The 26,278-nt window shown below is 38.6% G+C and overlaps 1 protein-coding gene across 1 annotated transcript; it reads right to left on the bottom strand.

Moving 5' to 3' along the window:
- Positions 1 to 910: 910 nt before the first annotated feature.
- On the bottom strand, positions 911 to 26,039 carry LOC141286714 (4-galactosyl-N-acetylglucosaminide 3-alpha-L-fucosyltransferase 9-like). Its single transcript, XM_073818799.1, has 2 exons — positions 25,428 to 26,039; positions 911 to 3,498 (listed from the first exon to the last, which is right to left on the bottom strand). The coding sequence occupies exon 2, from the start codon at positions 3,488 to 3,490 to the stop codon at positions 2,378 to 2,380; it is 1,113 nt and encodes a 370-aa protein (XP_073674900.1). The 5' UTR covers positions 3,491 to 3,498; positions 25,428 to 26,039; the 3' UTR covers positions 911 to 2,377.
- Positions 26,040 to 26,278: the final 239 nt, after the last annotated feature.

The following is a 26,278-nucleotide window of genomic DNA, read 5'->3' as shown; positions in this document are numbered from 1 at the left end:
TTAATGAATTAGTGACTTTTTAATCTCAGATTAAACTGATAGTCAGGTACATTAATCAAATAAAATTACTCAAGTATTTTACACCCTAGGCTCCAAGTCGAATCAAACACACACACACACACACACACACAAACAAGCTATTCAAGATCTTCAGCCTTACTAGAAAGCTATAGAGGTGAGTGATTTTGTTCAAGGGTGGAGCTAAACTCTGCAGGAAAGTGTAACTTGTGGCTAGTGGTTTTCTAAAATTACTAGCTACTCAGAATTTTCACTGGCCACAATTTTGTTGTTGAGAAATTATGTTTTATAAGATTGAAATTACTACTTACTAAAATGTACTTAAATTGATTTCCAGGTCTTTTTTTTGCCACTCTCCTTCAGAGTTTAGCTCCAACCCTAATTAAACAACTATTTGGAAGTTTCTAGTATGCCTAGTAAGACTTGATTAACTGGTTCAGGTGTGTTTAATTGGGTTTCAGCTAAACTCTGCAGGACAGTGGCCCTCCAGGGGAAGGATTGGACACCCCTGAATTGCACAGACAGTCAGAGGCGCCGCTAAGGGGGGGTAAGTTAGGACAATTCTAAGGGCCCACGCCTTTTAGGGGCCCCCAGAGATCTGCTTTTGTGTGGTAGGGGGGCCCAACATCATATTTGGTCATAGGGCCCAAAATTGCGAGAGGCGCCCCTGCAGACAGTTAATGACAAATAAGTGCTTAACTAGGTAATTACTTTGTATCATGGACACCTTAAAATTAAGTGTTATCTTAACATTTTCACACATACTCAAACAGAAATATATTTATATAAAAATTTGTACTTTTGAAAATGTTTTTATATATAAATCTACTATAAATAAAACTATTTAAAAGTATATTTAGCGTTACATAAAATATACATAAACATTCACATGTCACATTTGAAGAAAACTTTATTAAAACTTTATGTATGAACATACACACAAACTATCCTCCCTGTTGAAAAAACAAAACAATATAAACCATCATAGAAATTCTACTGGTTTCCACTACAAATACCATTAAAACATTATAAACCAACATTTAACCATTAAAACCATTAACAAGCCACCAACAGGTGGTGACCAATTACCAGTAGAGACCAATAGGCACCATTACAGTTACCATTAAAACCAGTGCAGTTCCCATTATAACCAGTATAACCATTAAAAATTCTTTGATTGTTTTATTCTTTTCTTTTCTTTCCCCCCAGCAGGGTTAAAATGGCTGTTGCTGGCAATCTACCTCAGAATGGTAACAGTTTAGAAACACTTTGCATTTATTTGCACACATATGCTTTCCCACACATCTTTTCCCAAATTTCCCTTTAGGTTATATCCTAGCAAGGATCTGTTCTTGCATCCAGTATGGTTTTCTTTACATTTGCATTTCTTACTATCAGCCATGATTATCCTACTCTGTTAAATAAAAGGCTGTTTATATGCTATTATCCCGCTATTCCTCTTAGCTTAAGACTTCTATTCCTTAGTAGAAGTTTGGCTAAAAACTTGTAGTGATATTTAGAAGAACTCTTAGTGATAAGATAAAATGTTTTGTGAATACAGGCCCAGATTCTGTTAGAAAATATCTATTTTGTCTGGTAACAGATCAACTAGTCAACGAAGTTGTCTAGTTGATCTGTTACTCATTAATAGCAAGTCTTGTCTGGTACCAAAAAATGTATTCTAAGTTGACTGAGCAAAGCCAGAGAAGAGCAGAAGAGAGACAAAGAGATGATGATTAAAAAAAAAGAAAAAAGGAGTTTATTGAATAATCTTAGTGTATGTTTCAGTGCTTAGATTTCATCTAGCTAGCACAAATAAAAGTGTTATTATACTTCTCAACATCAATCCTGTGATGTTAAAGACCTTGAAATCGAGACATTCTCTTAAGTCCTACTCATAAAGTGTGGTTTAAAGGAATATAAGACTAAACAACAATATAAAAACTTATTTTTTTTATATAATTGACTAATCAAAGAGTTATTAAATGGAATAAGATGATTCAGTGAAGAATAAACGAACATAAAAGAAAGTAAAACTCAACACAAATGTATGGTTGCTCTCTTGAAGCAACACAAACACAGGTTGCTACAAAGAATCCTCCGATTTTTCAAACCCATGAACATGATGGCCTGCACTCTGAATGTTGGATTTAAAGAATGATTTGTCCACTCTGTGAACGTACACTTAAACTCTGTACATGCCATTTTATATACTCCATCACTTCACACACAGTAAAAAACAAAAACAGTCATTAAAGATTCTGTCCATTTTCCATTCCCATTAGATGTGATTATCAAAACACCTACATCAAAATGATTGTCATAACTAACAAACACCACAAACAGAAATGATCATCTATCAGTTGAAATACCATTCATAGAGATCATGAACTTCTTTATATTCCTTGTGTGTTGCTATATATTGACAGGCATGGCAAATGGGCAGAACAAACTCTTGCTGCTGCAGTAAATGACGTCTTGGAGTGATATATGTCCTCCAGTTAAAGTACCTGCGATACGCAGCATCATCCTTGTCCAGCTGAAGTAAATATTCAGCTAGTGACTTTGCATCAGGGAAGTCATTCACATGAATGAAGGCATCACCGGGAACAAAGTTTTCATAGTTTTTTCTCGGAGGACCCAACACCACAGGGACGGTACCTACTGAAAGCGGCCCATTTAACTTCTCGGTGATGTAGTCCCTATGAATGGAGTTCTCAAAGGAAAGGTAAAACTTGCAGCTAGCTATGGTTGGAAAGTATTCGTCATGATTCAAGAATTTTGCGTAAGCCTTCCCGAACATGTGCACTTGGATGTGCTTGCTGAATTCTTGGAAAAAACTGTTTCTTGTGCCGACACCAGTTGAGGCAGCGTTGTTGCTTACGATCCAACACACCAGTTTGTCCTTTTTGGGAATTACAAAATCCTCATTAGGTTTCTTGCTCACAGTCAAGTGCAACCTGGTAAAAATATCAGCATCCTTTCTGTAGCTGAGAGTGTGATTGAACAGGTTTTCCAGACCTGGTTTTTTCGCCGTGTTGGTTGGAGATTCAAGATTGAACCAAATCCACTTCTGGAACGGAGGACGAGGAGATGGAGGAAGGTTGGACAGATCCCAACTTATGGACTTGTGATAAAGGAGGACGGCATCTGCATTGTTGTAGAGCGATCTATCAGCAGTTATTAGACAGCAATCAACGTTGAAAATGTTTTTACAGTCATTTAAGTCCCATCTGAAATCTTCAGGCCAATACCATAACAGAAGTATAGGTTTGTCTTCTGGTGCAGGAGTAACAGTAGAGCTGGTAGAGTTCTTGATCTTTGCGTAGGGTCTTTCAGAATATTCTTTCATTGGACAGTTGTTTATATTTGAGAACCAGAAAAATGCAACTATCAGAGAGATGAAACATGCCACTGTCGCTACTTTAATCAAGCGGTACGGCGATGTTGCATTTAAACTTGTGCTTGACATTTTCTGATCTAAAAAGTAAAAAAAAAGAAACATTTGTTGATAAAAGCAAATAACAATCAAAAGAACAATCTGAAAAAATTTCTGCTTCAAACGATCATGAAAATGCAGTAATGGAGATGAAACGATTATTGTGCCCCACTCCGCCCCCTTTCCAGTGGTGCGCTTTCGCTTCTCCATAAAAGTCTAATTTCACATGCAAATCAACAATAAAGATAAAGGTAAAGGTAACTTAAATGCTCAAATACACACAAAAATATTTCAAAAAGAGGTGCTTGGTGATTATTCATGTAAACCCTTGTCAGTTATGTCTTAAATGATCATAAACAGTTGAGAATGAAAATACGTTTGTAACAGTATATTGGATCTGTGTGGCACTTAAAGCAACAAATAAAATTCTTTCTGCCATCTCTGTGCTTAATAATAATAAATTGTAAAAATACAAATAGAAAAATCACTCACTGCTCTTGAATGAAGGACTTTTGTAGTTTTAGTAAAAAACAAAGCATGTTTAACTATTACAGTGAACAGTTTTATTTTACCTTCAAATAATTACATTCGACGTCTTTAGTACTGTTAGACTATTTTGGACTTGCATAAAAGTATTCAGTCATTTTTTTTAATGTTTTTTTTTTTTTTTTGGTATATTTTTTTCTGCTGTATTGCTATCTTTAAATGAATCACTAATATAAAGTTTTGGACCCAGTCATAATTGTGTTAAATAATCGTGATTACAATATTGACTAAAATAATCGTGATTATGATTTTTGATGAAACCGAGCAGCCCTACAGACAGTTAAGTTAAACTAAACTAAACTAAAAATACAAGCCATTTCTATAAAAGTTGTTAAAAAAAAAAATAAATAAAAAAAAAAATATTCAAACACATTTTGGTGAGACAAACTAGAAGCTAAATAAAATCCTTTTTAATGTTCTTATAATAACATCCCTCTGGTTTTTCAATTCAAATCTCTTTGCTAGATTAAAACAAACACAACTGACACAACTAGCATTGCAAATACTCAATTATTATTTTAAATAACAAAAAAAAAGTTTCAATAAATAACTAAGTAACCCCAAACTTAACACAAATGTGAACTAACTTACCAAGTTTTGCTTAGCTCTACTTTTACATTTCACAGACTTTTAACCGTATCTCTGAACAACAAGTTTTAAAAAGTGCATTGTGAAACTCTTCCTCGTCCAGTTACTCCTCTAAGCCATGTGGCGCAATAGTGATGACTTCAAAAAACAAAGCGCAACAAGAAAGCAATCTTGCTAAATTAAATTCAATGAATTCAAGATATTCTGCTCTAATTTATAACTTATTAAATGCCTTAATTTGTGAAGACTGTAAGAGTTACAGACCAAGCAATCTGAAACATGTTTAATCATGTCTTACCATGTTCCAAAACACATGCTGGTCACCCGTATCAAGACCGAGATAAAGTAGGTTTGACGTTTGACATTGAATGTTAGACAGATATGCAGCTGTTAAAAACGTAAATAATTTGTTAGCGGATGACTATAAATGTATAAAAATTAGAGATGCTCCGATCAGCATTTTTGGGGCCGATCACCGATTACCGATCACCAAGATCATGATCTGCCGATTGCCGATCACTGCCGATCACAGAATGGCAGGGGAATGGGAATCTTTGATCTATAATCTAGCAGAGTTTGCTCCATTTGTAGAAATGAAACTAACTCTAAATGAACTATATTGAAAAAAAAACTCTAGAAATAGGCTATAGTCAAGATCTTGAAGAACCACCAAGTTAGGGTTGGAGACGATAGTATCTTGTATCGACAATAGTTAGAGATATCGCCAGTTGCTGATGCCTTCCCTGCTGAAAAAAAAACAGCATATGCTTCTTAGGTATGTTTTGGTGCTGGGATGCTGGTCCTTTGCTGGTTTATGCTGGTCATGTTGCTGGTCAAGGACCAGCATTAACCAGCCAAAGAACCAGCATGAACCAGCAAAGGACCAGCATTAACCAGCATAAACCAGCTAAAGCCAGCATCCCAGCACCAAAACATACCTAAGCAGCATATGCTGTTTTTTTTCACCAGGGTTTGACGATAGCAAGGCGGTTATTATTATTATCCGTCAAAAAGGCGCCTAACTTTAGCGATGCAGTGCAGAGAGTCGGTTCTAGGATGCTTCAGAAACTTGTCGTGATATAAACACACGCACAGAGTAGCCACGTCGCCTTAACGCGCCGCATGGGGAAGAGATTTATTTATATTAAAGTGCACCTGGCACTAGACTAGGCTATGTTTCTTTACTGCGGTCACGCCATCTCCGCCTAAATTTACGTTGCGCGCCTATTTAGTTATTTACGGTAACAAACACCTCCAACCTAAAGCGGCGCATTTCATATTACTAAACTGCTTTTAAGAACTGCATACCGTAGTCAGGACCAATGCTATTAACAAACTCTCTATCTCTGTCTCCCCCCCCCCAAAAAAAAAACTATTAATCTGACATGCGCAAAAAATCATAAAAATAGAATTCTTTTCTTCAAACTCCAACAGATTATTGTTCTGCATCCTATCACTGTGGTGATTTACATGCTGTTTAACGGTTTCATTATTTTATAATTGAATACCAAAGTTTTTTTTTATTTATACCATTTTTCTCAATATAGAATTTTTTTTTAAATCATAAAAATATGAAATCAAACTGAATACTCCAGCAGATTATTGTTCTGCATGTCCTGTATGTTATATGCTGTATCATTTATTTTAATTACATACCAAAGTCGACATATGCTATTGACATTGGTATATAGACATTTAAAAATTTCATAAAAAAAGAAATCAAATTGTTTTCTGAAAACTCCAACAGATTATTGTTCTCCATCTCCTCAAGTATCACTGTAGTGATTTTCAAGTTGTTTTACTGTATACTTTTTTAATAATTTCATACCAAAGTCGACATAATTGCGGTGTAGGCATTTTAAAAATTCATGAAAATATGAAATCAAATTGTTTTCTGAAAACTCCAACAGATTATAGTTCTGCATCTCCTCAAGTACCACTGTGGTGATTTTCAAGTTGTTTTACTGTATCATTTTTTAATAATTTCGTACCAAAGTCGACACATGCTATTGACATTGCTATATAGGCATTTTAAAAATTCATAAAAATATGAAATCAAATTGTTTTCTGAAAACTCCAACAGATTATTGTTCTACATCTCCTCAAGTACCACTGTGGTGATCTTCAAGTTGTTTTACTGTATCATTTTTAATAATTGCATACCAAATTCGACATATGCAATTGACATTGCTATATAGGCATTTTAAAAATTCATAAAAAAATGAAATCAAATTGTTTTCTGAACACTCCAACAGATTATTGTTCCTCATCTCCTCAAGTACCACTGTGGTGATTTTCAAGTTGTTTTACTGTATCATTTTTTAATAATTTCATACCAAAGTCGACATATGCAATTGACATTGCTATATAGACAATTTAAAAATTCATAAAAAATGAAATCAAATTGTTTTCTGAAAACTCCAACAGATTATTGTTCTACATCTCCTCAAGTATAACTGTGGTGATTTTCAAGTTGTTTTACTGTATCATTTTTTTAATAATTGCATACCAAAGTCGACATATGCTATTGACATTGCTATATAGACATTTTAAAAATTCATAAAAAAATGAAATCAAATTGTTTTCTAAAAACTCCAACAGACTATTGTTCCTCATCTCCTCAAGTAACACTGTGGTGATTTTCAAGTTGTTTTACTGTATACTTTTTTAATAATTGCATACCAAAGTCGACATATGCTATTGACATTGCTATATAGGCATTTTAAAAATTCATAAAAATATGAAATCAAATTGTTTTCTGAAAACTCCAACAGATTATTGTTCTGCATCTCCCCAAGTACCACTGTGGTGATTTTCAAGTTGTTTTACTGTAAAACTTTTAATAATTTCATACCAAATTCAAGACAAATGCTATTTACATTGCTTTATAGATATAAAAAATCATCGCGGTCAGCGCGACGGCAAGGTCGTGGCAGGGGAATCTAACGTCTCCGTTCCCTCCTTCACGGAACGAGAGTTACTTACATAACCTAGACGTTCCCCTTCAGTCGAATCACTTCCACGTTACATTGGGAACAAGGCAAGGCAAGGCAAGGCAAGTTTATTCATATAGCACATTTCATAATTGCAATTCAAAGTGCTGTACATAAAAGGAATTAAAATCATAATAGCATAAAAATCATAAAAATTTAAAATAATAATCACAACAATAAAAACAGAATTTAAGAACATTTAAGATGATTTAAGATGAAATGTATTTTAAAATGAATTAGCACAGTATACATAATAATGCAGTCTGTTCGGACGTAGCACAGTGCTCATTCAATAAAGGCACAACTGAACAGATGAGTTTTGAGTCTGGATTTAAATGTGGCTAATGTATTAGCACATCTGATCTCTTCTGGAAGCAACTGCGGGCGGCATAATAGCTAAAAGCGGATTCCCCTTGTTTTTTGTGAACCCTTGATATTACTAACTGACTCGATCCTAGTGATCTGAGTTGTCTGTTCGGTTTATATTCAGTGAGTATATCTGCAATGTATGAAGGTCCTAGGCCATTGAGTGCTTTATAAACAAGTAAAAGTACTTTAAAATCTATCCTAAACATAATTGGTAGCCAGTGTAAGGACCTGAGGACTGGTGTAATATGCTCTGATTTTCTGGTTCTAGTCAGAATCCTGGCAGCAGCGTTCTGTATGAGCTGCAGCTGTCCAATGGTCTTCTTGTGAAGGCCAGTGAGGAGACCATTACAATAGTCCACCCTGCTGGTGATAAAGGCATGAACAAGTTTCTCCAAGTCTTGACAGGAAACAAAACATCTAATTCTTGCAATGTTTTTGAGATGATAGTATGCTGATTTAGTTACTGCTTTGACATGGCTACTGAAACTGAGGTCTGACTCCAGAATCACACCAAGATTCTTGACTTGATTTTTTGTTTTTTGACCCCTAGCATCAAGGTACGCATTTACCTTATGAACTTCATCTTTGTTTCCAAATGCAATGACTTCTGTTTTCTCCTTGTTTAATTGAAGAAAGCTTTGGTACATCCAACTAATTTCATCAATGCATTTGCAGAGGGAGTCAATGGGGCTGTAGTCATTTGGCGATAAGGCTAGTTAAATCTGGGTATCATCTGCATAGCTGTGATATAGCAGGTGGCACAAACCCACGTGCCGGCAGGTATACGTGCTAGCAGGTGGGAGTGTTAATGTAACCTTCCCAACGTCCTGGGGGCCAATTGTGGGGGACCCCACAGGAATGCCAGTTGTACGGAAGCATGGTTGGGGGGCGGAGCACATGAGATCTTTCCATGTGGAAATAAAAATAATTCAATATATCCATAAGTTCTTAGGGACATACGAGGGAAACAGAGGCCTTCTGGTTGACCACCGGAAAATACTGAAACATATATTGCCACAACCAGCAGGGGCGAAGGAGACCCGGCAGGAGCACAGTCAGGAACTACTCCGCAACTAGCCCTGACTGCGGGGCGGGACTCACTAAATTCCAGGGGTTTTATTACCACGACGTAAAATGGGCGTCCCTGAGGGCATTGGGAAAACGCCCCTTTCTAAAAAAAAATTATTAAGAGAGGTCACCGATCATGCGCAGTAAGTCAGTTTTTTTGCGCGGGCATTTCAAAACCTAGGATCAGCACTGATGGATAATGAAGGACAACACAGTCATACAGGTTATTTTTATGTTTTAAAATCTTAAATTTAAACGATTTTCGAAAACAAATAAACAGCCGTTATAGAAATGTAAAACGTGTAGCGTCTATTTACGAAAATGAATCATGGTTTACAACGGTATCGTGGACAGGTAACGTTATTTCAAGACACTGTAACGTTATATGAATATAAATATGAAGGGCACGAAACCCCTGTGATTGTGGACAGGTATTTCAAAATACTGTATATGAATATAATTATGAAGTGCACGAAAACCCTGCGATCTTGGCCAGGTATTTCAAGATATTGTATATGAATATAATTATGAAGTGCACGAAAACCCTGCGATCGTGGACAGGTATTTCAAGACACTGTATGAATATAATTATGAAGTGCACGAAACCCCTGCGATCGTGGACAGGTATTTCAAGACACTGTATGCATATAATTATGAAGTGCACGAAACCCCTGCGTTCGTGGAGAGGTATTTCAAGACACTGTATGCATATAATTATGAAGTGCACGAAACCCCTGCGTTCGTGGACAGGTATTTCAATATGAATATAATTATGAAGTGCACGAAACCCCTGCGTCCGTGGACAGGTATTTCAAGATATTGTATATGCATATAATTATGAAGTGCACGAAACCCCTGCGTTCGTGGACAGGTATTTCAAGACACTGTATGCATATAATTATGAAGTGCACGAAACCCCTGCGTTCGTGGACAGGTATTTCAAGACACTGTATGCATATAATTATGAAGTGCACGAAACCCCTGCGTTCGTGGACAGGTATTTCAAGACACTGTATGCATATAATTATGAAGTGCACGAAACCCCTGCGATCGTGGACAGGTATTTCAAGACACTGTATGCATATAATTATGAAGTGCACGAAACCCCTGCGATCGTGGACAGGTATTTCAAGACACTGTATGCATATAATTATGAAGTGCACGAAACCCCTGCGTTCGTGGACAGGTATTTCAAGACACTGTATGCATATAATTATGAAGTGCACGAAACCCGTGGCCAGGTATTTCAAGATATTGTATATGAATATAATTATGAAGTGCACGAAACCCCTGCGTTCGTGGACAGGTATTTCAAGACACTGTATGCATATAATTATGAAGTGCACGAAACCCCTGCGTTCGTGGACAGGTATTTCAAGACACTGTATGCATATAATTATGAAGTGCACGAAACCCGTGGCCAGGTATTTCAAGATATTGTATATGAATATAATTATGAAGTGCACGAAACCCCTGCGTTCGTGGACAGGTATTTCAAGACACTGTATGCATATAATTATGAAGTGCACGAAACCCCTGCGTTCGTGGACAGGTATTTCAAGACACTGTATGCATATAATTATGAAGTGCACGAAACCCCTGCGTTCGTGGAGAGGTATTTCAAGACACTGTATGCATATAATTATGAAGTGCACGAAACCCCTGCGTTCGTGGACAGGTATTTCAATATGAATATAATTATGAAGTGCACGAAACCCCTGCGTTCGTGGACAGGTATTTCAAGATATTGTATATGCATATAATTATGAAGTGCACGAAACCCCTGCGATCTTGGACAGGTATTTCAAGATACTGTATATGAATATAAATATGAAGTGCACGAAACCCCTGCGATCTTGGACAGGTATTTCAAGACACTGTATATGAATATAAACGATCGTGGACAGGTATTTCAAGATAGTGTATATGAATATAATTATGAAGTGCACGAAACCCCTGCGAACGTGGACAGGTATTTCATGATACTGTATATGAATATGAAGTGCACGAAAGCCCTGCAATAATGGAGGTATTTGAAGCAAATTGCTTTTCCCTAACTGCGCATGATCGGTGACCTATGCAAATTCTCAAATAGGCCACGCCTGCCTGGTGACGCAATATCGATTACGCTGTACTGAAACCCCTGGAAAAAAGTGCATCCCACTGCGGGGCATGGAGGACCCAGGGTTAATGGGAAAATAGCGCACTGATCCTCATGGGAACAGTGCAGCAAGCCGACACCAGCCGACCTCCCCTCATCTGAAGTCCTTATGTTAGGACACGGGAGGAAACAGCCTCTACGCGAAGGTTATAAAACCTAGCGAAGGTATTCAGTGTCGCCCAGCCCGCAGCTCTACAGATATCTGCTAGCGAGGCGCCATGAGCCAACGCATAGGATGAGGCAACACTCCGTGTGGAGTGGGCACGAACACCTAAGGGGCATGGCAGTCCCTGATACAAGTATGACAGGGAGATGGCATCTACCACCCAATGAGCCAACCTCTGTTTGGAGCGAGCATTCCCTTTCTGCTGACCTCCAAAGCAGACAAAGAGCTGCTCGGTGCATCTGAAGGGCCGAGTGCGGCTTTCATATATGCGTAAAGCACAGACTGGACACTACATAGCCAAAGCTGGGTCTGCCTCCTCCAGGGGCAGAGCTTGCAGATTCACCACCTGATCGCAGAAAGGCGTGGTGGGAACCTTGGGCACGTAGCCGGGTCTCAGGATAACGTGAGAATCGCCCGGCCCGAATTCTAGGCACGCTTCGCTAACAGAGAAGGCTTGTAGGTCCCCTACCCTCTTGATGGAAGCCAGGGCAGTCAGGAGTGCTGTCTTAAGTGACAGAAATTTTAGCTCAACTGACGCCAGTGGCTCGAATGGGGCGTCCCGCAGGCCTTGGAGGGCGAGGGAGAGATCCCAAGAGGGTACGAGGTGCGGTCTGGGAGGATTGATCCTCCTCGCACCTCTCAGGAACCTCACGATGAGTTGGTGCTTACCAAGAGATGTTACACCTACTGCATCATGATACGCTGCGATAGCAGCAACGTACACTTTGAGAGTCAAAGGGGACAGCCTGCCCTCCAAATTCTCTTCCAGGAAGGAAAGCATTACTGCATTCGTGCATCTCTGTGGGTCCTCTCCGCGAGAGGAACACCAGTCAGCAAACAGACCCCATCTCAGTGCAAAAGCCTGCCTGGTAGACGGGGCTCGGGACTGAGCGATAGTTTCTATCACGGCCTGAGGAAGGCCGGAGAGGTCTGCGGGTGTCAATCCTTGCCCTAACAGGGAGGGGCTGCCGCGAGGGAGACCTAAGTCCGGGTGGGCCACTCCCGTGGCGCAACCAGCAAGACTTACACCTCGTCCTCCCTGGACTTGCACAGACGTACTTGAGCCCCGGAGGTCAGCTGTGTGCCAGTGCCACTTTGAGAAGAGGCAACTGGCAAAGGGAGGAATTGGGAAGGGCGAGCGAATGTGGCTGGGCATTGGCGAAATAGCTCCAAAGCAGCTGAAACGTCACGGGGTGGAGTCGCCATTCCGCAGGGTGGTTGGACTGCCGTGGAAGCCAACAGGCCGTACGGTTTCCCTGGCATCATGAGAATGGCACGTAGCAATGTCTGCCACGTTTGACTCCGTAGGAGCAGATGGTGGAGGAGCTCTAAGTGCCCGTTGCACACAGCATCTCAACCTGTGGAAAGCCACGGGCTGACTAGTCGGCAACACTGCGGGAAAACGCCAGTCCAGAGTGAGCCGAGATGCTATGTCCATTTCAGGACTCGATCGTGCTGAAGCGGTCTCACATGAAACGAGCTCAACGGAAAAACGGCTGAAGCTGTCATGTGCCCCTGGAGCCTCAAATTTTTGAGGAGGACCGCTGAGTTGTGCCTGCATAATCGTAGGCACTACAGCACTGACTGCGTACTCTTGGTGGCAAGGCAGGCTGTCCTGTTGACCGAGTCTGGCTCCAGCCCGGGAAAAGAGATCCCCATCTATTCTAGAGGGAGTCTGCTCTTCTCTCGGTCGGCCTGAAGGACCAGATGTCAGAGGTGCCGAAGCACCAAGTCCCCAAATTCACACAACTGAACTCGCGAGTGAGCTGGAAGGCACCAGTCGTTAAGACGGTTGTAAACGCGAATCCCTGTCTGCCGAAGAGGGGACAGGAAAGCTCCCGTGGCCTTAAGAAGGATGCGGGGAGAAGGGCACTGGCCAAATGGAAGCACTTTGCACTGAAATACTCGACCCCCGGGGGCAGACCGCAGAAGGGGTCTGAGCCGGGGAGGAATCGAGACGTAACAGCGGGTGCTCTTCAACCCACCCCTGGAGACGGAAGCATACTCATATGCACATCATCGTGAGCATCTGATCCGGCAGCCTGAAAAGGGGCTGAAACAGAGCTCCATCCAGGATGGGTGTTTATCCACCATTCTTTCTGGGCATGTTGAAGTAGAGACTGTAAGACCCTAACTTCATCTCGGCTGGAGGGGCAGGCTGGATCGCGTCCTCCGCAAGCAGGACAGAGGCAAGCGTGCCCGAAAGAACAAAAATGTAAAGGGTACCTCTGAACCTGGGTGGACGCCTGGAGAGCTGAATCGCAAAGCCAAGCCATGCCGTACCGTCCGTATCAACCACCACGGCAGTAGCAAGGGAACGTTGACCGTCGTGACCGTGGTGGGGCAGCCTGGGGGGAGACAGGGAAAAGAGACTGAACCCTGAAGGATGTACGTCCTGGAGAAGAGTCAACCTGCACTAAGCAGTGCTTACCTTCTTCCCTGGTTTCTCTTTTTGAGTAAATGTGGGTACCGTCGACCTGGGGGCGGAGGGTGGCGAGGGGAGAGGAGCTGGGCAGCGGGCAAGATGAAGAAGGTGCCCGCCACATTTTGACCAGCTCCTCATGCACCTCTGGGAAGAAACCTCGGGGTGCTGCCCGGCCGGGATGGCATCCTCACTCTCAGACTCTCCTTCTGATGCTGCAACAGACATCTCCTCCTCCTGTGGAGTGCCAAAGGAGACGCTCAGCCCGGCATGCGGGGAAGCGTACTGCTCTGGCATCTCGGCGGGACCACGCTGAGGTGCGGAAGTCCGCAGGGCTTTTGGGGCCGGCAGAACGTTTGAGAGACGCAGAGAGACTTCAGCATGGCCATGGTCATGTGTTCGCAATGAACGCACAACCATCCGGGAACGCTGCCCCAGCATGTTCACGACCTAGACATGTGAGACAGCGTTCATGTCCGTCCAGAGAGGTGAGGTAACTGCCGCACCCACAAACGCACAGCCGGAAAGCCATTCTTAAAAGAACGTCTAACACAGCTGTGAGAAATTGCTCTTTTAGTCCCGGTCTGCCCAGGCAGGAAACCGCGGCACCACTGTGCACTCAATGGGGCTTGCTCGCTGGAGAGCAGGAGGCTTTGTTGAGGCCGTGAAATCGGCCGCCCGCAGGAACACTTCTTTTTCTTCTGTCGGCTTGAGCATGAGAGGCTCTCAAAGCGAAAATACCACTCGCCAATGTTCATTGGACTTTTGAATAAGGCTCAGAGATGATTGGTCTCTCATGCGAGTTCCCAATGTAACATCGTAGTGATTCGACTGAAGGGGAACTAATAATCTGTTTTTAGAGAATTTTCAGAAAATAAATTGATTTCATATTTTTATGTTTTTGTTAATCATGTATTTATAGAGAAATATTAAATAGTATTGGTCCAGATTTGGTATGCAATTATAAAAACAATTAAACTGCATGTTAAGCTGCATGAAAATCACCACAGTGGTACTTGAGGGGATGAAGAACAATAATCGTTTGGAGTTTTCAGAAAACAATTTGATTTCATATTTTTATGAATTTTTAAAATGCTTATAGCAATGTCAATAGCATATGTCGACTTTGGTATGAAATTATTAAAAAAGTATACAGTAAAACAACTTGAAAATCACTACAGTGATACTTGAGGAGATGGAGAACAATAATCTGTTGGAGTTTTCAGAAAACAATTTGATTTCATATTTTTATGAATTTTTAAAATGCCTATATAGCAATGTCAATAGCATATGTCGACTTTGGTATGAAATTATTAAAAAATGATACAGTAAAACAACTTGAAAATCACTACAGTGATACTTGAGGAGATGGAGAACAATAATCTGTTGGAGTTTTCAGAAAACAATTTGATTTCATATTTTCATGAATTTTTAAAATGCCTACACCGCAATTATGTCGACTTTGGTATGAAATTATTAAAAAAGTATACAGTAAAACAACTTGAAAATCACCACAGTGGTACTTGAGGAGATGGAGAACAATAATCTGTTGGAGTTTTCAGAAAACAATTTGATTTCATTTTTTTATGAATTTTTAAAATGTCTATATAGCAATGTCAATAGCATATGTCGACTTTGGTATGCAATTATTAAAAAATGATACAGTAAAACAACTTGAAAATCACCACAGTGGTACTTGAGGAGATGGAGAACAATAATCTTTCTTTCTTCTTTCTTTCTTTACTTTATTTATTAAGCACTTTTACACAATTTGTCATTGAACAAAGTGCTGTACAAACACAAATAATCATAAACATACATCATTAACACCACATAGAATAACAATGAAATAAAATAAACACCTCAGTTTTATAAACCTACAGATGTAACTACTATACCCCATTAAATGCTCGAGCTAGCAGGTATTCTTTAAGCTTATGTTTAAAAACAATAAAAGTACGTTCCAATCTGATAGAAAGTGGTAGATCATTCCAGAGTTTTGGAGCAATCGCTGCAAAAGCTCGATCTCCACTTTTCCGCTTTGTTCTTGGAGTCATTAAAACCAGCTGGTCAGCTGACCTCAAGGACCGTTTTGGTTCATATTTCTTAATAAGATTTACCAGGTACAATGGTGCCATACCATGCAGTGATTTATGAACAAAAATTAAAATTTAAAAATTTATTCTGCAGTCAATTGGTAGCCAATTTAAAGAGCTCAATACTGGGGTAATGTGGTCTCTCTTACGAGTCCCCGTCAACAGTCTCGCAGCGGCGTTTTGAACTAATTGTAATCGATTAATCAGTGATTTATTTATGCCGATATATAACGCATTGCAATAATCTAGTCTTGTAAATATAAATGCATGAATGAGCTTTTCGAGATCACGAGTGGACAGAAATGGTTTCACTTTCGCTATTAATTTCAAATGATAGAAACAAGACTTAACGACAGAATGAATCTGTCTCTCAAACCTGAGATCACTGTCGAAAAGAACACCTAAATTTCGGACTAATGGCTTACAAAAGGGGGCTAAATCACCCAGATCATCAAGATTGTTTGGAACTCCAAACCACACAACCTCAGTTTTCTCTTCATTTAGTTTTAAAAAATTTAAAGATAACCATGACTTAATGTCATGTATACAATTTTGCAACAACTCAATTTGGTTCTTGCTGTTTTTTTTTCAGAGGGAGATAAATTTGCATATCATCTGCATAGAAATGAAAGGGTATTCCATGCTTGCTAAAAATTGACCCGAGGGGTAACAAATAGAGGGAAAACAAAATTGGGCCAAGAATGGACCCCTGTGGAACCCCACTAAGCAAAGAAGCAGATTGTGAACTATCTCGACCAATATTTACAGAAAAAGTTCTATTTAAAAGAAAAGACTTAAACCATGCGAGCGCTGAGCCTTTAATTCCTACTACATTTTCTAGACGTGTGAGTAAAATGTCGTGGTCAATGGTATCAAACGCAGCGCTAAGGTCTAATAAAACAAGAACTGCTGAAGACCCTGAGTCGACTGCAGTCAGTAAGTCATTTAAAACCCTAATCAAGGTGGACTCTGTACTGTGAAAAGCCCTAAAACCTGACTGAAAAACTTCAAAGATATCGTTCTGAATCAAAAAACTATTTAGTTGATTCAAAACGACCTTCTCCAAAACCTTAGACAAAAAAGGTAACTTCGAGATTGGCCGATAATTTGATACGACAGCAGGGTCCAGGTGAGTTTTTTTCAAAAGGGGCTGGACAAGAGCGTGTTTAAAATGTTTAGGAACAACTCCAGTTAAAAGACTATTGTTTATAATGACTAAAATACTATGGCCAATAACATCAAATGCTTCTTTTATCAATTTAGCTGGAATAATGTCTAATGAACAGTCAGTTATTTTTGAGTGTTTAATTACCTCGGCTAGTGACTGCAAGGAGATCATTTCAAAATGATCAAATGTAACAAATGGTGGCCGAACAACAGAAGGATCAAACAAACTAGGTTTGATTGTGGTTTTAATATCAGAGATCTTTCGGACAAAATAATCCAAAAAAGTCTCACAAGTTATGGCTGACAGATGGAATAGCGCATCTGATTTTGGGTTAAAAACAGAATTTACTATGTTGAATAAAACTTGCGGCTTACTACTATTATTTGTAATTACTTCTGCAAAGTAATTCCTCTTAGCCATCTGTACGGTATTCTGATACTTATCTTGAGACTCCCTTAGCATTTGAAAAGATACCTGTAACTTATCTTTTTTCCATTTTCGTTCAAGTTTTCGACAGGTTATCCTCAACCCACGAATCTCATCATTCAGCCAAGGCTCTGATCTAAATTTACACTTTTTAACATAAAGTGGGGCTACTGAGTCCAAGAGGGATGAACAAACAGAATATAGCACCTCAAGTGAGGAGTCCACATTAAGAGAGAAACTATCCAAAAAATAAAAAGGATTAATTTCAAAAAATTGATCTTTAAATTGCTCTATTGCTCCAGCATTTAAAGCCCGTCGTAGTTGGCTTTGAGCTCTAGGTTTTTCAACTCTACGTGGTGTCAACATCTTAAAAATAATTGACTTATGGTCAGAAAAAGCTTGATCTGATATTTCAACATCAGCAATAGATAAACCATGAGTCAAAACTAGGTCTAAAATATGACCTTGAACATGAGTGGGTTTATGCACGTGTTGTATAAGATTGAAAGAATCGATTACATTCAAAAAATCTCTTGCCAGTGGCTTTGTAGGACAACACACATGTATGTTAAAATCACCCACTAGTAGCAATTTATCATATTTCAGTACAATTTCACTTAAAAAATCAGTAAACTCACAAATAAAATCCTTGTTGTATGCAGGCGGTCGATATATTACAGCACATGCAACTTGATTAACCAGAAACAACTGCAGTTCAAAACTTAAAAATGTGCCGGCAGATAATAGCTGACACGAGAAACTATTTTTAAAAATAGATGCCAGACCTCCACCACGACTTGTAATGCGTGGAGTATTAAAAAAGCTACAGTCCTGAGGTCACAGATCCGTGAAAGGACTTAGATCGTCAGGAATTAGCCACGTCTCAGACAATAATAGAAAGTCTAAGTTGCGTTCAGTAAAAAAGTTATTTAAAATAAATGTCTTATTTGATAATGAACGCACATTCATCACTGCCAAAGTTAATTCAGTTGATACCTCCTCTAGGGTTGAAACGCAGCGAACTTGTCGGAGATTCTGCAGATTCGCCTTCCGTCTGCGAAGCCTAGGGATCCGATAGCATGATGATATGGCTCCGTCGCATGGACGCACCGGTAAAATCCATTTATACGAAGATTCAGAAGGGCGCCCGGTGAGAGACCACCTCTCTTCACGTTCAAATGGTAGTTTGAGGAAATGAGAGTAGGTCGCATTAGAGGAAGTAAAACTCGCCTTCATCTTCACCGCAAAACCACTTCGCCGTCCACGTCTCCTGCGACGTCTGTAAGCGCACTGCGGTCGGCACAGGTGGAACGGGAGCGAGCGCCCAGGTGGCAAGTAATCAAAGCCATAACCTTTCTGCGCACAAAAGCTTGCTCCGTCCATTGATAATTTAATATCCAAAAGCATTTGCCGGTCATAGGTGATCAAAGCAGAGGAGTTCATCACATAAAAAGATATGATCACAAATACAACAAAGACAAACTCGCAAAGCGAGAGCGAAGGACGGCGTGCCAAGTACACCGGCGCCATCTTGCCAATCTGTTGGAGTTTTCAGAAAACAATTTGATTTCATTTTTTTATGAATTTTTAAAATGTCTATATAGCAATGTCAATAGCATATGTCGACTTTGGTATGAAATTATTAAAAAATGATACAGTAAAACAACTTGAAAACCACCACAGTGGTACTTGAGGAGATGGAGAACAATAATCTGTTGGAGTTTTCAGAAAACAATTTGATTTCATGTTTTTATGAATTTTTAAAATGCCTATATAGCAATGTCAATAGCATATGTCGACTTTGGTATGCAATTATTAAAAAATGATACAGTAAAACAACTTGAAAATCACCACAATGAAACTTGAGGAGATGAAGAACTATAATCTGTTGGAGTTTTCAGAAAACATTTTGATTTCATATTTTTATGAATTTTTTAAATGTCTATATACCAATGTCAATAGCATATGTCGACTTTGGTATGTAATTAAAATAAATGATACAGCATATAACATACAGGACATGCAGAACAATAATCTGCTGGAGTATTCAGTTTGATTTCATATTTTTATGATTTAAAAAAAATGTCTATATTGAGAAAAATGGTATAAATAAAAAAAAAACTTTGGTATTCAATTATAAAATAATGAAACCGTTAAACAGCATGTAAATCACCACAGTGATAGGATGCAGAACAATAATCTGTTGGAGTTTGAAGAAAAGAATTCGATTTTTATATTTTTATGATTTTTTGCGCATGTCAGATTAATAGTTTTTTTTGGGGGGGAGACAGAGATAGAGAGATTGTTAATAGCATTGGTCCTGACTACGGTATGCAGTTCTTAAAAGCAGTTTAGTAACATGAAATGCGCCGCGTTAGGTCGGAGGTGTTTGTTACCGTAAATAACTATATAGGCGCGCAACATAAATTTAGGCGGAGATGGCGTGACCGCACTTTTACGAAGCGCAGATGGTGTGACCGCAGTATGTTCTTTGATATTGTAAATGTTCTTTGCTTGTTATTTGTAGCTGCTTTTTAAGATGATGTAAGGATTATATTATCCAGCATTGCAGTCATTAGGATAAAGGTAGTAAAATGTGGTTTAGGCTGAATTAAATATGATATATCAGAATCTGTCTGTATATAGGAAACATAAACATTCACCTCAGTAACATCTAGGCCTATGTGCGTTCATTAGAATTACGATGCGATAAATTGGCGCTAAACATACGCACGTGAATTACACGCGCACCGTTTCTCCTCATTCTATATGGACTGAACTACAACATGAACTAATGACAACAATCAGACATACAGCAGTAACATTATTGCAATATGACGGGTATAGAAAAATACATTCACTTACATTCACGCACATTCACCACTCAGAATGAAACCGAAAGTATACTTCCCCGGCAAAACTACAGTCAGCGCTCTGTACACGCACAACTTAGTCACATGCCCAATAACAAGACTACCCTTACAAAACTAATAAAGAATTTAGTACTGTTACGTCCTGTGGACATATTGTTAAAAAAAGGCGATTTTTTTTTGAGAGTTATGTTGACTGTTGGACATGTTACGTGTTGCATGTTTGCTCTCCCATTTTTCTCTCTCTCTTGCTCTTTCGCTCTCCCTGTCTTAGGGGCCGTTCACATGAAGCGTCTTTTGCGCGCGCAAGTTCGTTATTTCAAATGGAGACGCGCGGCTTGCGCGCGCATATTGGAAGCGACGCGGTCGCGACGCGCACGCGGTGCGACGCGCTCGTTTTTTCCAGGCGCGTCCGCGCCGCATCGAGATAAAAACATCTCAACTTTTCAGAATGCAGCAAGCGCACCGCAGCTTGGAGCTAGAGCGCAGCTGATGGTTGCTTAGAAACGGCAGACGCTTCCGGGGCGCAAGCGCCCGAGCGCTTTGTTGACAAGGAAGAAAGCGGCGCGCCTAGCGTTTTCCACGCGTTTTTAGGCGCGACATGTGAACGGCCCCTTAGACTGCTAATTGGGTTCCAGCTGATGCGCATCATCCATCAGTAGTGAGTGAAAGGCCGCAGAAACTCAAGCGATATAAAACAGCAAAGAAGCAAGTCCAAACTGCTGACGGCAACGCGCCACACTCTTTGTCCTGATCCAGAATGTTTCTTTATTTAGTGGTCTTGTGCGACCGAGTGCGGTCGTAAATCTTTTTGTGAATGAATTGTTCAATCGCAAAAGGCGAGGGAGCGTGTGAACGCTGTTTTACTTTTCGTTTGTGTTTGTAAGTTGTTTTGAGTTATTCTTAATTTTTATATAAATGTTTTGTTTTTGGAAGCGGTAGGGAGAGGGTGCCATTTTCTTTATATCTGTAATTTTGTTTATGTTAGTAAGGGAGTCAGGTAAGACTCTGTTGTTTATTTGTTTTTCTTTTGTTTAGGTTATTTAAAAGATGTATTGATAGTTAGCCTGTTTTGTTTGTGTTGGCCTTGCCCTCTCCTGAAGATTTGCTTCCTTTATTCTGTTATAATAATAAAAATAATAATTTTGCTCAACTTCGTGTTTGTTAATTTTCTGGATCAGGGGATTGACGTGACCGTCAGACATTTTATTTTTATTTATTTTTTTGTTACAATCTCGCGCACCCTTAGACACATCGGGAGGCTTGTAACAGTACTCATGTTGCATGTTGCCACTGGTAAGCTCCGCTCTGCTGTTGTTTAGGGGAGAGTGGGGGCAGTTGCAACATTGCTTATTTCTTCAAGCAGGAATAAGTTACAGTGATATTCATACTGCACATGCTTTATTGGCCCCTCATACTTCCTGGAAGAAATCAGTCACATGTGATCAGTCCTTCTACCCAAAATCATTTACTTGGTAAAAAAGTAATTTTTTTAAAAGATGAGATTTTTGGTCATAGTGTCTGAGTTGTTTGTGTGACGCATTGTAAAAACATAACATTTTAATCTGTGCGTTCTTAGCTTCTAGTAGGCATAGCATTTGTCAGTGATATGTTGTCGAGCTAATATACCAATTTTTATCATGGCTATCACTGTAGGGACAGTTGCAACACACTGTTGAAACGTCCCAAAATGCTGTCCCTTACCACAATATTGATTTAAAAGCTTGCCATAAAATTACATAATTGTAATTTTATAATGATAATGCTAATGAACCCCTTTAATAGTTAGGTATGTCTACTTTTTTTTTTAAGTAAATAGGTAAAAAATCTACTTGTTACTTAATGTTTTTCATTTACTATTCTTTGTTTTTTTTTTTTTTTTACAGCCAATTTACCTCATTAAAGACCCTGACTGTGCACAAATAAAATAAAGAAATTGCAAAATTATATTTAAGAATGATTTAATTACATTTTATTGAATGTTGCAACTGTCCCCTATTGTGGGGACGGTTGCAACATTTCACTTTGTCTATTTAAGTGTAAATTGTATGTATATTATCATATGTACACGTTTTAGCAATATGGGTGAGTAGCTGACAGATGTGGCTTTATTGTACTAAAATTTCGGCTTTCTAATACAAACAGTTTCTGAGAAACTAAAGGAAATGCAAAAAGTGTGGCAACCGCCCCCACTCTCCCCTACCTAGGCGCCGTGCATGCATGTGTGAAAAAGTTGCACGAGTAACTTACGTCAAGTGATCGGCTTTTTTGATCGGCGCTTTTGGGGTTCGCCGATCAAGCTATTTTTAGCCAAAATCGGCCGATCATGATCGGTTACCGATCAATCGGAGCATCACTAATAAAAATGGCTTATCTGAAAAATATTACAATGTCGAACTGAACACACATTGCAGTTTACTTGTTTTAATCCTTGCAACGCATGAAGTCACTAGCAGCAGCGCACTAGCACTTAGGTCAGGTAGGGCCCGTCTACAAAGTACCTGTTCCATCAACTTCATGGTTGAAGTTGCCTTGCCTTGTTTTTATAAGCACATTTTTGTATGTTTTTTTTTTTAGTAGTCATGCTATTGACATTCAAGAATAGTTTGGAAAGCCTTCCAAAGGCTCTCTATAATATCTCCTCGAGAAAGATATTGCAGTTGCTTTAACAGAGTTTGAAATCCAAGCTCCGAATGAATTCATTTCAAATAGGGGTGCCCAAAATCTGTGCTGGAGGGCCACATTGCAGAGTTTAGCTCAAACCCCAATTAGACACACCTGAACCAACTATTCAAGTTCTTAGCAGGCATAGTAGAAACCTCCCGGCATGTTAAGGTAAGTTGGAGCTAAACTCCGCAGGACACCAGCCTTCCAGGACAGAGTTTAGATAGACACGCCTGATATAAAAACAATACAGTCTTTTATTTCAACTGATTCATAAACGAACATTTCAATTCAGGTAATTTAAGGACACATTAAATCAAATTCAAATCTGTTAATAAATTAATTTAAATGCATGCATTTTATTAAAATGATCATTTTTCTATAGATATAACTGTAAAGTTAAATATTTTCTGTATTTATTGTATTTTAATTATTATAACAGGATTTTTACTATTTAAATACCAACTGTAATGAGATTTTTTTTTTTTTTTTTTTTTTTTTTTTTTTATTCATTGAAAAAAAAAAATTTTCCTGTTTGAATCTATTTTCTGAATTACATATCATTAAAATAATATGTGGGACCACCCTCAATGTTTTTCTTAAAAGTACAGTAACTTTTCTTAAAGCTAGAATGATACACATGCCTCTTTTAAGAGTGCAAGGTTGTACTCTTTAGTTGTTGGCGGTGGTGGTTGTAAAGCATATCTGAAGTGGATTTTGTAATTTTACACTGATTTGTGTGTGTATGTATGTGTATTTATATCTATAGCTTCACTAATTTGTATTGCTCCATACTCATGCTTCAATAAACTAATGTAGTATGTCAATAAACTAATATATATATATATATATATATAACAAAAAAATGTTTAACCAACTGATGTGTCGGTTAATCAGCTTAATACAGTTTATTTGGTTATTTAGTTTTAACCTCGTGCATTTTCTTATAATTATGTGACTAAAATTAAAACACTCTAGCAAGACAGTTTTTAAAGTTGTGATAGAAAACTGCATGCATTTTAAGTAACTGTATTAACACATTTGAATTTAATTCAATAGCATGCATCCTGAATAACATACAAGAGTAAAACTTGCATGACAATGTTGTGCTAGGATTCAGTAACAAGACATATCTTTTGAAGGTGAAATAGAAGACCGCATTCATTTTTAAATGAATGTATTCAAAGTTTGAATTTAAACTCAGTCAAAACAACTGCGATATCTTCCTCTAAAGAGCAGTACCGGATTCTTAAATGTCAATAGCATGACTTCTGTATTTCTTTTAACAATGAATTACTGCTAAAAATTAAGACATCTGTAACAAGACACAGCCTTTGAGGTTGAGATAGAAGTTTCGTTTTCAATAGCATGTTCTATTATTGTTCTATGGCTAAAACCACCATCAAAATCTTGTATTAGAAACCAGTAAAAAAAAAAAAAAAAAAAAAAACACACACCCTTTGGATTTGGGCTAATCGTCCTATATGCATTTTACATACATTTATTAGCCTACATTAAAATCTAATTATCATTTAGCCTGTCACATTTGATATTAAAACCAACTGAAATCATTTGATTCAAATTGGAGTTACAGGACACACTCTTTGAGTTATGTCTTTCTTCCAAAACGTAAATATTATAATTCTTAACATTATTATCATAAATCTCATTATTGCTAATATTGTTAGGCCTACTATTCTTTACAATATCTAACATGTATTGTGTTGTTTAGCAAATGAGAGTTTTGTGTTTGGGTGTGCATTTCGTAGGGTGTACAGTTTGCTTTTTTTTATTTTTTTTTACAGCCAAGCATTGAAATCTGAAAGATCGAACGTTTTATTATTCTCTTCCTTTTGTACTTTGCAGAGGGCCCCTATCATGCGCCATTACAATAAAACATTCTATGATTCTAAATTTCTAAAAATTCTTCTGCCATACATCAAGGCAGAATAAGACGTGTGTGTTTTCGCGTCTGCATATTAAAACAGTTTAAACAAACTGATTTGACACCATCATTCTAATTTACTTTTTCGAGGACTTTTACTTTTTACTGTCCAACGTCAAACCAGCTTTACATCGATCAGCTCGGACTGGTCTAGCTGGTCTAATGTTTATGCAACTGGTCTATCTGGTTTTCCCAGTAAGGAGCAATAAAACTTAAGTTAATAACTTTATGTGACACATAAATGTTTACAGTGTTAACAATGATGATTCGACATCAAGAATTACTGTGGTGTAGTATTATATAGAATCATAAACACATTTAAACGATACATTGCAAATATTAGCTAGATAAGCCACGTGTGTTTCACATAGTAAATCTTACGAATTGCGAAAAACAACGACATTAAAGGCTTAATGCCAGAGATAGTTAAAAAAAAAACATAAAAACCTAGTTATATTAAAAAACATAAAGTCAAGAAACGAACTTACTTTGTCACTAACGTCGTCTTGCGCTTAGAGCTGCTGCACAGATGGAAATGCGGATATTCAACAGTTCCGTCTGTGTAACTACCAAACACTACGAAACCAGAGGCGTACCTGAATGTCTCTCCCACCCGCAGTGAAGTCTTGTAGCCTAAAAATATGACTACTGATACCGACTCCTCCTTTTACATATATGTTTTACAAAAATCAGATTTTGCTTACAGTGAATTATCATTGTATTAATGCATTTGAATACCATTATAGACTATGTGTAGTGATTTTTATAGAGTAATATACCTTTTTTTTTTTTTTTAAATCGGACTAAAATCCCGGCAGGAATAGTACAGTTCATAAACCTCCAGGCCAACGCACTCTGATTTTACATCCAGCTGCAGATCTGTTATAGCCCGAGGGTATTCCAGGTTGCAGGTAACGTGACATATCCGGGTAAGTAAGCGGATAACCTCAACTTTCGGTCATAAAAACGAAGGTAACTTAGGGTATGTATAGCAACTTGCTCTCTGAAGATAAACTGCGGTTGCGTACCGGGGTTAAATTGGTTTTGTTTTGATATTCCCCAGCAAACATTTGGACGTCCGATTACCGTTGAAAATACGTCCCTCCGACACGTCCCGTCATGGTTGAAAAATAGTTCAAAATGAAAATCCAACCGACGTCTTTGACGTCATCTGACCGTGAATCACACGTCTTTTCTGCACGGTCCGTGCACGTCTAAAAATGTCCTCTTCTGGACGTTAATATGAGTCTCTGCTTAATTCAGGGGTTACATTCACCTAAACGTGCATATACAATAGCCTAGTTTGTACAGTTGTAATAGGCAATTATTCTTAAAAGAG

The sequence above is a fragment of the Garra rufa genome, chromosome 15, assembly GCF_049309525.1.
Source record: "Garra rufa chromosome 15, GarRuf1.0, whole genome shotgun sequence".
In the NCBI taxonomy this organism is placed as follows: domain Eukaryota; kingdom Metazoa; phylum Chordata; class Actinopteri; order Cypriniformes; family Cyprinidae; genus Garra; species Garra rufa.
Note: the sequence above shows the minus strand (reverse complement) of the source record. Positions and strands in the feature narration are given on the sequence as shown.